The sequence below is a fragment of the Arachis hypogaea genome, chromosome 10, assembly GCF_003086295.3.
Source record: "Arachis hypogaea cultivar Tifrunner chromosome 10, arahy.Tifrunner.gnm2.J5K5, whole genome shotgun sequence".
In the NCBI taxonomy this organism is placed as follows: Eukaryota; Viridiplantae; Streptophyta; class Magnoliopsida; order Fabales; family Fabaceae; genus Arachis; species Arachis hypogaea.
In genome coordinates, this window is record NC_092045.1 from 1,093,898 (window position 1) to 1,107,755 (window position 13,858).

Sequence of the window (13,858 nt, forward strand, 5' to 3'; positions counted from 1 at the left end):
AATTGACCAAATCAAGCACTAGATTAAATTAAATTAAAAACAATATTACATTATAATCAAGCACTACGGGACATGTAGAGGATAGCGGCAGTTTAATTGCTAATTTGCGGCGGTTTTAAACCGCCGCTAAACAGCTTGCTAGCAAAACGGTGTTTGCAGCACATAAAGGCGCGGGGTTACATTTTGCGGCGATCAGTTTAACGACGGTTATAAACCGCATATAACCGCCGCTATATTATCCAAGAGTGATTTCTCTCACATATTTGCGACAATCCTCAACCGCTGCAATTTGTACAAGCGTTTTTTAAGAAATTTATTTGCGGCGATTTCAAACCGTCGCTATTTGTTGTAGCATTTTTTATAGACTTTATTCGTAGGTAGTTTGTCGCAGGCATCCCCCGCTTCTGTTGTAGTGTTAATATTATTATTTTTTGTCAGTATTTAATCAGTAATAATTTACATTCATATTTACAAAAATTTTGTACATAAAAAATATATCATTTTTATTAATATTTACTAGAATTTTACACACATAAATCAATATAATTTATACTCATATTTTTTAAAATTTGTACACATTAATTTATAAAATTTATTTTTTAAAAATAATTTAATATTTATGTCAATCAAATAATAAAAAAAATATTAAAAATTATGGACCCAAGAATTTTTCTATATATAATTCCATTATATATTATAAATTATAGAGGAAAAATGACGAAAGATATATAGCACATCTTTTAAAACTAATAAATTAACTGTTCTTATTGGAAAGTGACTGATCTAATTAGATACCATCAATTGCATGTGTGACTATAATGAATTATCTTTTAGATTATTAGTGGCGGAACATGTGATCATATTGTAATAAGGCTTATAGCTTGGTCTAGCATGGAATAATATATGTTGTCTTTGACTGCTAATGCTAAGTTGCTAACACTATGAAAAAACATACCCCCAATGCATGTAGCTGACTCTAGTAGCTAGATGATGACTCATTAACATTTTTTTTTAATAGGAAGCCGAATAATTTAAGTGGATATGGTGGAGGGAATCATTTTGAGTCATGGGGAAAGAGTTCTAGTGTATGGTTCCGGGTAAACATTTAGTTAACTTCCCCATACGTGAAATCTAGTAATCTCTTTTAAAATAATTAATCTTTTCAAGTGATACAATAAATTCTAATGTTGAGAAAAGCAGGCTGAACTGGCTTACATAGGATTTTGATCATTATTATTAGCACCATAACTTGCACCTTTGCGGCGGGGGAGCTTGACGCTTGAGAAGGTTTACTACTATACTTAAAAGTCGGTAATGTTAGAGAAACAAAAAAAATAATCGAAATTTGTCTTATTTAATATTCAGTGATAATTAATAAATATTAAATAAGATAAATTATAGTTATTTTTTGTTAATATTTTTTGTTATCAAATATTTTCGAATACAACTAGGTATCCTTTAAATATAATTTTTTATTCAACTTTTGGAGGAGAGAAAAAAATAAAAAATAAGTAATTTTTCAACAACTAGTACATAAAAATAAGTATTTAAATTAATTAAATAATAATAAATTCTTAAAATGACTTATTAAAATCTAAAAGTTAAAGAACAACTAACATTTTTCTTCGATAATTAATATGTAATAATACTCAATAAACTTAATATATATAACTCTCAGCATGATGAGCATCATATGAACAAAATGTTACCTTACATAGGATTTTGATCATGTATTGTACTAGTCATCCCTCTTCTTATGAACAAAGATATCAGTATCTGTGACCCAAAAGAATATGATAGACCTTTTTGGAGTTTGGTGCAAATTAAATAAGCTTATTATGATGTCAGATATCAATCATAGCCATCAAGTCATCTATGAGTTTATTAGAGGTATACCAATACAATGCAATTCTGGGAAGCAAGTATCGAATCAGAAGACTAAATCGATGCAAACGTTTCCTTAAAAATTATGATGATTCCTACAACTACTAGGTACAACACTACAACCTATACTCATGAGGTGAGAAAGGAAACACAATAATGGTCCACACAAATTAAAGTGTGTTTGGTTTTATACATTTTCGTTGGTTGGACGAAATTTAGAAGCAATTTGTGCTAGTTAGTAATCTACTCTTTTTTTTTTCCATGTTCATTGTATATTCCCTTTTTTTGGTCAGAATTTTTTGGATAAATTACCAATTTCATCATCGAATTATTAATATGCTGACAAAAATAACCTTCATTTTTATTAATGACAAAAATACATTTAAAATATTAAAAAACGCTACAAAAATATCCAATTATAAATAAAAATATATTCCGTTAACAGAATTAATTTAGCTGTCAACCGAATTTCGTTACACCCTTTCTTCTGTTTTTATTTCATTCTCCCTCACTTTCTCCCTCCCCAAAGCAACTACAACAACAATAAACAGCATCTCAGTTACTCCTTCCCTCTCCCAAACCTCCTAAAAGTTTAGGGAAGTCCAAGCACAACTCAGAGGAAAGGCAAATTGTATAACTAGATTAACGAATTCCGCTCTAGGCTATTCAGTATACGAAGTTGGAGAACAAGTTTCCAGCTCAATATTCAACAAGTTTGTGGTTACTTACGACTCAGTAGCAGCCGATGTAAAATGCCAAGGCTTACTATTCGAGTCAAGAGGGATACTGTGTCGTCACGCACTAAGCGTGTTAAGCTTTGAACAAGTAAGCCAAGTGTCACCTAGATATATACTGGAACGATGGAGCAAGAAGGTAAAGAGGCGACACACACACATCAAGAGCAGCCACAACGAGCCACTGTTGGAGCCAAGAAGCAAGAGGTTTGACGAATTGGTTTTTCGTTCACAAAATGTTTGCGAATTTGCATCAGAATCGAAGGAGCTGACTGTAATTCTGCACCGTGTGTACGGTACCGTCATGGTTGAGATGAAAGAATTGAAAGCCAAAAGGAAGGGGACATCTTCTTTATCTCACGAAGACGCCAACTTGGAATCCGTTAACGAGCTTCAGAGCCCTCCCAGGATTTAAACAAGAGGACGTCCAAAAAATAAGCTAGGTTCAAAGTTGGACAAACAGATTAAAAATGCTTCAAAGAAGAAGAAAACGAAAGCTTTAAACGAGGTAAAAGTGATGTTTTTTAAATATGTGGTAATTGAGTTTAATTTTGTTGTTAATAGTTTAGCTAATATGTAAATTTGTTATATTCAGTTAAACTTCTTTGATGTTGGATCAATGGTGCATTCAAATTCTAGCCAATATCAAGGACGTGTTATGAATTATCAGTTCAGGGTATCAGCAGCAGCGGATAACTCTTTAGGTATATAGTTACAGAATATAGGTGTAAAAGAACTGTTCTTTTGGGTGTATTTGTGAATTTTCTTGTGTTTGACATTTTACATATATATATATACACACACTTCATAATCTGCTGTTAATTTTAAAAAATTACTGATTTGAGTGTATAGTAGTTTCGTTGGTTTAGGGTTTAGGGGTTAGGATTTTAGGGTTTAGGGTTTAGGGTTAGGTTTTTATAGTTTACGGTATTAGAGTTTAGGGTTTTAGGGTTTAGGGTTTAGGGTTTATGGTTTTAATGTTCAGGTTTTTAGGGTTTAGGCTTTAGGATTTTAGGGTTTTAGGGTTTTAGGATCTATGATTTTAGGGTTTATGGTTTAGCTTTTTAGGGTTTTAGGGTTTAGGGTTTTATGGTTTTTAGTGTTTTTAGGGTTTTGGGTTTAGGGTTTAGGGGGATAGAAGTTTGGGTGTATATTAAGCAATATTGGGTGTATTAAACTTTCCTTGGGTGTAAAATTTTATAATTTGTGTTTATATCTAATTTGATGTTTTCCTTCATATTTTACCTTCTGTAATACAGAGCTTTTGAATGTAGCACAGACAGTTTAACTATGGAAAAAAATTTCATTGAAAAGAAGTTGTTTATAATTGGCAAATTTTTACACCATGTGTTCAATTTACAAACTAGCTAGCAGTTACATTACTCAGTTTCTATATCATTAGAATTTATCTGACAAAATGGACTCAATAATATTGAGGATGGCTTGGACAGTCTTATTGCATTACTCCCTCTAATTGCTTCAGCTCTGTCTTTATTCATTTTACTTAATAGTATCCGGGAAGTATATTCTACTCTATAGTGGTCCACCTCGTCCTACAATTAAAAAGTATATTCTGTTTAAATAACAATATTAATTCAGTAAAGTAATACAGAGTTATATAGTTTTAAAGACAGTTACCTGTGTCCAATTATTCCACTCATACTTTCCCCTTTTAATGTTTTCGGGCTCAATTAACTCAAGTCACTTCATAACGTAAATAGCACAGTCATAGCTGAAAACGAAGAAAATAAATTACAAATCTCATTTAGGAAACTTTAATGTTCAGAGTCACAAATTTAAACCTTGTCTTTTGGCCTGAGATGTTAACGTATGGTGCTCTAATTTCCTTCTCCTTCTCTTTTCTCTTCAGAGGTGCCCCGCCAGCATATACTCTCATTCTTGAAATTACGTATCCCTTAAAAAATAAAACAAATCAGTAATACACCCGAAGGAAATACACCCAAAGGAGAACATACTTACACCCAAAGCAAAACATACATACACCTTATATTGAATTGAAATACACCTAACTATTAAAATAAAGAACACAGAGCCAACTTACAATGAATTTATTAAGCTCCTTTCTTTCATCGCTTGGACATTTCTTGTGTACCGGGTCGAGTATATAAAATCTCTGCTTTCTTGTATCAATCAACCATAACCACCAATGGTTTGAGTGGCAAACAGGTGCAAAAATCTGATGCATGGCGACATTTCAACAGTGTTTTATTTTATTTGGCATATAACTAAAGAATGGTACTAACAAATTTTACAAATGAAAACTTACATATCGATGTGATGTTAATTTTTTTGCATCTATGAAGGGAATAAACATTGGGTAGTCTTCCACTCTGAATTCTTTATTGGTTGTAGGTGATATGAATTCTCCCTTTGGATGCTTCGAAATGGCCATGTTCTGCAAAAATTGTGAAACAACAAATGAAATACTGAAAATACACCCAACTGAATACTTTAAATAAACCCAAATGAATACACAACTTACACCCAAATAAATACACAGTTACACCCAATTGAACGTAAAAAATACACCCAAATGAGTATAAAACAGAGCCAGTTGATCAAAGAAAATACACCCTAAGAAATACAGAAAATACACCCAAAATTCGTAGAAGTAAAACTTACCACAATATCAGGGGGAGACAGTATATTTTTTCTTGAAATCTTTTATCATTTTTCTGGTTGAGGATGAGGCACATGGCAGATACAATCTAGAAAAATATGCCGAAATCAATTTAGATTAATAAACATTGCAGTTAACTTTGGTGTAAAAACATTAATGTTATTCTAATATTACCTCAGTTTCTATATAACTTTTTGCTTTGAGTGATGCAAGGTGCATTTTTGTCAGAATGTATTTATCTTGGGCAATCAGAGTGCACACGTCGTCAAACTCATTAGTTCTGCCATCTGCGTATTTCTTCAATCGCGTCCTCCAGATGTAGCACTTCTCTTTCATCTCAGCCGTATTCTGATTTATTCTCACAGGAGTTTCAAACTTCCCAGAACTTTCTCCGCCACTCTCCTTTTGAATTTGTGGACTTTTACTTTCTTCCTTTACCCCACTGTTTGCTATTTTTTTCACCAAATTCCCTAATTGTTCTAGCAGATTTGGGGTTTTTGGAGTTTTTTCCATGCTTCCTTCTTGCGTTGACGCCCCCTCCTGCGTCGCTGCTTCTTCTTGGCTTAAATCAGTCAAGCCAAGGCTGAATGATGGCAACGGATCTGCTTTAGGAACATACGATACTGTCCGTACCATCGTCATCAACGCAGCAGCGTCTTTTGGGGCTGGATTACTGCGTGATCATGTATAACGTATTATAAGAATAAGAATATACTGATGATAACTAAACATTGATTTTACTTTGATGAACTTACATTTTAGATGGTGTTGGGGGAAGCGTTGGTGTGCTTTCTTCAAGTTGTTGGGGGGTTCAGGAGTGCTGCACGGTACATAAATTTAATCATGATGCAAAAAAACTAGTCCTGGATCAATCGTCAAAATATACACCCCAACACGACCAATATACACCCAAACTGTAACCAAATATACACCCAACACTATTTCTTACCTTTTTGTAGTTCCTTCAATTTGTAGCAGAGGAGTTGGTTCATTTTCTGTCTCAGGTGTAGTGGTTGTTTGGGACAATGGTAAATACACTTGAATCGGAACTCTAAACAAGAAGAAAAACAAAAAGTTAACAATGCCTTTGAAAATAAAAAAGGTTATAAGGTTGAAATTTTTTTGAAAAACTCACATCGCAAGCACTTCGGACGGTGTCTCTTCTCTTATAACCATCATGTTTTCTTCAGCTAGCTCACTGGCTGACTCTTCAAACAGACTCAACCTAAAATACACCTTAAGAAAGTCAAAAAATACACCCGAATAATTTAAAAGAAAGACAGGCTTTGTTTTTTGAGAACTTACATACTTGCAGTTTTTGCTTTTTTTTTCCTGCCTTTTTTTTCTCGAATAAAACAATAAAGGACTTTTTTTTCTAAAAAAATATATATACAGAATTAGAAGTAGAACGTAATAAAAGAATAAAAGTAACAATTATTTGAAAGAGAAATTACACGCTCTCTGCCGGTTTGTTTACGCTACTTTGTTCTGTGTGTCCTTGAGAGGAAGGATCATCACTTTTCAAGTTTACGTCCGGTATTCTAAACATAATAGAGTACATGTTATTCACAAAAAAATACCATACTTTTAAATCATGATAATAAGATTTAATCAAATAAAGATTCTTACGTTTCAGATGAGACATAATGACCTTCGGTCGATCGCAGGTCAGCTTGTTTCTCCCTGCGAAACAAGAAACAATTATTAGCAAATAAAACACCCCTAAAATCTAAAAAATACACCCCAACAAGACATACCCCTGTGCAGCAGATTTTTCGTTGTTTTCCCTTAAAAAATTCATCTAATTCTTGAGTTTCAATTTCAGATCTGACAGTACATGCATAAAAGAACATGTTAACAAATATAATTTTGATGATAGATGGTAATATTGTTTAGAAAGTATTGTACCCATGATAGGATTGAGTTTGCTCAGGAGATGAATCCCGCACAATGACCTTTTTCTTTTTGGATTGTGTCTTGGGGGAAAAATACAAGTATGAATCAGAAATACAAAATTAATCTGATCACAGAACACTATCCAAAGAAGTGTTTACTTTTTTTGTGTTCTCTGAGTCTTTTTCTTTGTTTTTTGCTTCTCCACTGGTGATGATTCTTCGCTTCTATAAGTTAATAAGAGACACTTTGATAATACATGAAATCTCGATAATAAACCCAAAGGAAAAGAGTAATAATTTCAGAACATTACTTATCAGTTGATTCAGATTCAGTTGATTTAGATTCTGAATCAAAATTCTCCTCAATCTTCTTTCTTTTTTTGGACTCGATTCTGGAAGGCAAACAATCATTTTTTAAAAATATTCTAAAAGGGATAAAATACACCCAAATCAATGTACAAGATACATCCAAAGGAATGCACAAAATACACCCAACTTGATAAACAAGATACACGCAAATGGAGAATTAAAATACACCCAAATGGATAAACAAAATACACCCAAATGTAGAAACAAAATACACCCAAGCATGTTACTTACTTTTTGGATTTTCGGGTCGGTTGTTTTCTTGTTGAATCCTCTGAGTCTTCTTCAGCTTCAGACTCAGAAGTAGAATGGTCACTTTCAGTTTTTTCAGTCTCAGATGATGATGTTGAACTTACCTTTCTTTTTTTGATTTTTTGCTTTCTTCTTTTTTTTCTTTTTTCTTTATTTCTTTCATTTTTTCCTTTGCTTCACCCATCTTTACAACCCCCTGAAACATTAGAAATTGTAGTTAGCAGCATTCAGGTAAATAAAATACACTTAAGATATTTTGTTCACTTACCATATGGTCCTCCATTTCTCCTCTCATTCTTTCGACCAACTGTTCCTTAGTCCAGTTGGCAATCCAGGGTTCTGGAGGTCTTTCTTCCCTTTTCTTGTCTTTGTTTTTTGAAAGATGAAAGTAAATTATCATCAGGGCAAAGAGACAACCATCAATTTCCTTTTTCTTTTTCACCTTGTAATCCGTTATGCCCTTGACGATAAAACTCAAAACATGTCCTCCCCAGTTTCGCTCTGTTATTGTGTCCATCTCAAAAATTGGGGCCAGATGAACAGATGAGATTTTGTTTATTGTCGTTGGTAATAGGAACACCATCTATATATAGAGGATGAAAATTCTCTTGAACATGAGGCGATCCTGTTCATTATCAACGGCAATAGCCATCATCTCATTTGTTAGATTTTTTAGGGTCTTACCTTGGAATCTTCTAAAAATTTGTTTGTCATCTTCAGAAAGTTTCTTATAATTGACTTTCTGATGAAATGTATCTCCTACAAAAAGAAAAATAACATAGTATGAAAATCAGTTCAAATACACCCAAGCATCAATTGAAATACAACTGAATATGGCTCATATACACCTATAATTTTTAGCGAGTTACCTGACGCATTGATGCCAAGCGCAGCCCCTATTGTTTTTTGTCTTATTTTAAATGAACCATAGCCGGTTTCCAGTTTGTTTTCCCCTAATTTGAAGGAGTTAGCCAACTCCCTTAATATTTGGTGATGCACCCTCAGCGGTGGGATGTGCATCAGGCCGCTAAATCCCAAATTTCTGACTATTGTTTTCTTCTCCTCACTCATGTTTGTGAATTTCTCACTTAACAAGTGTGTTGCACACTTAAGGTCCTTGGTTTGCTGTAAACAAAGCAAAGCAAAATTATAGTCAGTTATATTTCTATTAAATAAAACTGATTTCGCCTAAGACATATATTTGTTCTTACATTTTTTCCAGCTTGGTTTCTGGTTGCCATTGTTTCTGAAATGAAAAATACACCCATAGATATCAGTAAGATACACCCATAGATATGAGTCAGATACACCCATACATTTGAGTCAGATACACCCATAGATATGACTTAGATACACCCATACATATTATTCAGATACACCCATACATATTATTCAGATACACCCATAGGTATGAGTCAGATACACCCATAGATATCAGTCAGATATTACTCAAACATGCATTAATATACAAGGTCAAGCAATATACACCTATGGACAAGCAAATATTAAAACAGCTGCAAGTGATCACTATATTACAGTATATCAGTTCAGAAATATACACTGAATAAAATACTCCATATACACCCACCAAATCAAGCAATATACTTCCAAAAATCAATTACCAGAAGAACTAAAACAACAAGAACAGTAACACCTAGAACAACTAAGAAGAACAGTATAACCTAGAACCAAGAATAACACTAAAACCTATAACAAGTAGAATATTAAAAACTGTAAAACCTAGAAGAACGTAGAAGAACAGTAAAACCTACAACAACGTAGAAGAACAGTAAAACCTAGTTCTTCGTTTTCAAAATCTGAAAAATATACAGGATGAGTAAAATAGTAACGTAACGTACCTTGAGTATTATAACTTTGCTTTTTCTGGAGATTCTTGATCGAGAGTTCTATGTTGTGTTGATGGAGAGTTCGAATTTTTGCGACGATTGCTATCTCTGGCGTTTGCAATGTTGCTCGAAAATGGAACGGTTGTGTTTTCTTTGAATGGCTTGTAGAAGTGGAAGAGTGCGCCATTAAGAAGCGGTTTTCGCGAAGCGCGAGTGTTAAGTGGAGCGCGTGAATGTTACGCTTCATTCAAACTAATTCAGTGCGTGTGTGCAAGGAGTATGGGCTGAGAGCTTGTATGACTTATAAAACTTTTTTACTTGTATGTGTAGCAGACCCGTAAATAAAATCACTATTATATAAGTCATTTAATTTAAAATAACTTAATTTGGGATTATATAATTACAAACAAATTAGAAAATTATCATAGTTGCTTCTTCAATCTTCATTGCATTGTTCATTGCTGCAACTGTCAAACAAAAACTCCATTAATTCGTTGCATGCCATCCATTCCAAATTCAAATTCCAATTCCAATTCCATTCAACTATTCAAAAGCCAAAACTTTGAAAACCTCAAAATACATTGAATCTTCTTTAATTGAAAAAGAAGCTTCCTCCCAATAACACCAAGCTTGGAATAACATTCACACCTGCTTTGCCTACCACCACATGAAACGAAAATAAAAACCCAACCCTCAAAAGAAATCACATCAAAGTTTCCGCAAAGAAAAAATTGACACGAACCCCACTAATCTCCTTTCTCGCTTTCTCTACAATAGTGATATCTGTCACCTTCAATTGCGACTTTGCAGTTTGCACCACTTTACCGCATTGCAACTTTCTCTTTCGTGTGTATATGAATCAAGTTGGTGGGACAAAGGGCCCAGTGGTGGAGGACGAGGAGCCGGAGGCTGTGGCTGAGGCTCAAGAGAAGAATGAAGCAGTGGAATTTAGTGGTGAACAGAAGCAGCCACCTGTGGAGAATCCAATGGAGGAAGACTCAGTCACTACCACCCCTGCTACAGTTTTTTGCATTAGGCTTAAGCAACCAAAGTCCCATTTGCTCCACAAGATGAGTGTCCCTGAAGTTTGCCGCAATTTCAGGTATATATGCATATGCACTGCTAGATTCTATCTCAGTCCCTGCATTTATTTCCTGGTACTCGTTGAATTTGCCTTGTTGCTGTTGAACTGTTTGTAATTTGATTTTCTCATTCTTTTCCCTTGTTTTTTTGTGTCACTTAACTGGGATCACCATATCTTCAGTAAGATTAAGATTTGAGTATGTTTTCCTTTCTTCCTTTTTCAAATAATCCTTGAAAAAAAGGTAAATAAATAAATAAAGAAGGGAGCTCGAGTAGAGATGATAGTGATACTGGATAAGTGTGTAAGTATTAAGTAATTTTGCTGTGAAAATTTTCTGTGATGAAGACTTTTGTTGCTTTTAGGAGTTTCAGGCAGGCTGCAAGTTATATTGTTTAAGGATTCCGAGGTTTTCTATTATGGCATCTTTTGATTTTAAATTATAAGAACTTCGTGATTTGATGCTTATGTAGTGTAGAGTGTAGACTGATTTTGCAGTCTATGATTCTGTTGGTGTGAAACTGAGATTATGTTTTTGATCTCCTAAGAACCTTGTGTAGAGCGAATTGGGTTGTGTTTATTTTCTGAAAGAACTTATTGATCGCGTGTCTTTTTCGCAGTGTAGTTTCCTGGTGTGGAAAACTGAATGCTATAGCTTGTGCCTCTGAAACATGTGCTAGAATTCCCAGGTTAGTGTACACTTGTTATCCAGTGCCTGTGTTTCTCACCTTATCTTTGATCATGTACTAAATGTTCTGTTGCCAACATGTCTATTAGTTTGGGTAACTGATGATCTTCTGTAATGGCTCTTGCTTTTTCTGGTCTTTTGTTTTCATAGCTCAACTGCAAATCCACCATTTTGGATCCCTATACATATTGTGATCCCAGAGAGGCCTACTGAATGTGCAGTATTCGATGTCCTAGCAGGTATTTTAATTTCATTACTTCCTTTTACCAGAGGAGTTCTACTTTTCCTATGCCAGGTTGCTTTGTTTGACCTTATTATTCTTCACACAACCAAATCCGAATAATTAGCCACGCAGTAGTAGAGTTAGGACTTTTCCCTTTTCAATTGAACTGCTTTGTATTCTTTCTATCTTTTCATCTATATGTCTATGAGAATTTGACCAGTTACACTGTATACATTCCGCAGATTCTCCTCGTGATTCTGTACAGTTTATTGAGTGGTCCCCTACTTCTTGTCCCGTGCATTATTGATAGCTAATTTTCATGGGAGGGTAACTATTTGGACTCAACCATCTCAAGTAAGTGAGGGTTACATAAGTGGGTACTGCAATAAAAATTTATAGCACAACTTAGTAGTTTTAGTATAATAATATAGTTAGAAGTTCTCTGCCATGGGTTTTCCTATGACCATAGATTTCGTTAACATTTTCTATTCAGCTTCCTGTATGATTGAGCAGATTATCAAAATCTTTGGATGAAAAGGAGATTTGACTATATAGTATAGATTAGTCCTAGGAAGCTAATTTAATTAATTGACTTGATACTTGTGTCTGCTGGTGGGATGATACTTTTTTTCGGCCTACATTTCAGCTTCTCTTGCTTTTCCATTCCTAATACATGCTTTGCTTGTTTGATTATTGTTACTGTTTTCTTGTCCCTTCAGGGGCCAGCTAATCTTGTACGTGATACTAGCTACTGGCAGCTTGAGCATGAGTGGCGACAAGATATTGCAGTTGTTACAAAGTGGCTATCAGGGGTGCCTCTGGTATGCAACTTACGTTTTCACCGTTTATAGTTTCTCTGCATTATTTTTCAAGAATTCTTATAAACATTTCAGTTACACTTTTGATGGCGTTAAATCTTATGTAGATATGTAAGGAATGAGAGGAAGATTCTAAAGAAGATTTTCTTTAAAAAATGTTTACATAAAAAGCATTTTAGAAATAATTTTACTAACAGATAGGTAATTTTTTTTAATTCTTCCAAAACTCTGATTGGGAGTTTGTAACTGTCAAGAAAAATTGAAGAGAAAGGTTTTGAGGTATTAGTGAAAATTCCATTATCCATAATTCAACCATAAAGTCATTGCACTAGCGTAAAGTTTGCACTTTAGCAAGCATGTATGTGTTTGCAGTTTAATTTTTGTTTAATTTAAATATAAATTAATTACTTTCTGTAAAAATCAGTATAGGTGGCTTTCATCTAAGTCTAGCTGTGCCGCCAATTCAAAGTCAATATTTGAGGAAAAGTTTATTTCTCAACAGTTTCAAACCTCAGGTCAATTCTTTTCACGCCTAGTTTTATGAATTCTTTCAGTTATTCTCTTAATCTTTCATTTTACATGTTCATTTGTTTCTAATTAATAATGAGCTCAAATACGTCATTTTTATATATCTGACACTTGGAGTTATTTTTATTTCAGCTAGATGGCCCAATTTTCTTTGTGTGTGTTCTGTGTTCTCATCAGGCTCCGTTCAACTTCACTGGTCACAGTGGCCTCATTGCCAGAATGCAGCACCAGCTAGATGGTTTTGCACAAGTAAAGGGCTACTGGGTTGTGGACCCAGTGGCATTATGGATGCTGATGCTATCATCATGGACAGTGGTGCCATGCATGTCGCAGGTGTGCCAATTGTAAATCCATCCACCGTTGTTGTTTGGGAGGTTATGCCTGGTCCTGGAAATGGTTTCCAAGCAACTCAAAGACAAGTATCAATAACTGTGCCCCACCTCTTAGTCCACCAAACTGGAGCGGATTTGCCCCTTTAGCTGCCTATTTGTTTAGTTGGCAAGATTATCTGATATCTGAAGAAAAGTGAGGGAAAAAGCTAACAGACCAAAATATTGGGGATTCTATACCACTTCACTGCTCCCCAGTTTCGAATTTTTCAGCATATGTGAGTCCTGAAGCTGCAGCGCAATCTTCTGCAGCCACGACATGGGGCTCTGGTGTAACAGCAGTAGCCTTTGATCCAACTCGAGGTGGCTTCGTGATAGCTGTTGTGATTATTGAGGGTATGGACCTGATTCTGAGTTGATATTTTTTGCTATTTATTCATTCTAATAGATTCATTAAATTATTCTCATACCAAAATTTGCATCCCCATTGATTTTACTCTCTTAAATTAATATCAAATGATATTAGTGATACTAATGGAACTGATTCAAGTAACAAGCTATCTTTTATTCCC

General features: G+C 34.3%; 1 protein-coding gene across 9 annotated transcripts; it reads left to right on the top strand.

Moving 5' to 3' along the window:
* Window positions 1–10,043: 10,043 nt before the first annotated feature.
* Window positions 10,044–13,858, top strand: LOC112714422 (mediator of RNA polymerase II transcription subunit 16-like). Of its 9 annotated transcripts, none has more exons than XM_072204364.1 (7): window positions 10,044–10,721; window positions 11,321–11,389; window positions 11,539–11,627; window positions 11,854–11,965; window positions 12,331–12,432; window positions 12,859–12,944; window positions 13,090–13,858. In XM_072204364.1, exons 5-7 carry the CDS (start codon window positions 12,377–12,379, stop codon window positions 13,434–13,436), a joined length of 489 nt encoding a protein of 162 aa, XP_072060465.1. In that variant the 5' UTR covers window positions 10,044–10,721; window positions 11,321–11,389; window positions 11,539–11,627; window positions 11,854–11,965; window positions 12,331–12,376; the 3' UTR covers window positions 13,437–13,858. The 9 variants fall into 8 exon arrangements, with proteins under 9 accessions (XP_072060469.1, XP_072060465.1, XP_072060467.1 ...); XM_072204368.1 differs by having other exon boundaries at window positions 12,854–12,944; XM_072204365.1 differs by having other exon boundaries at window positions 10,270–10,721; window positions 11,326–11,389.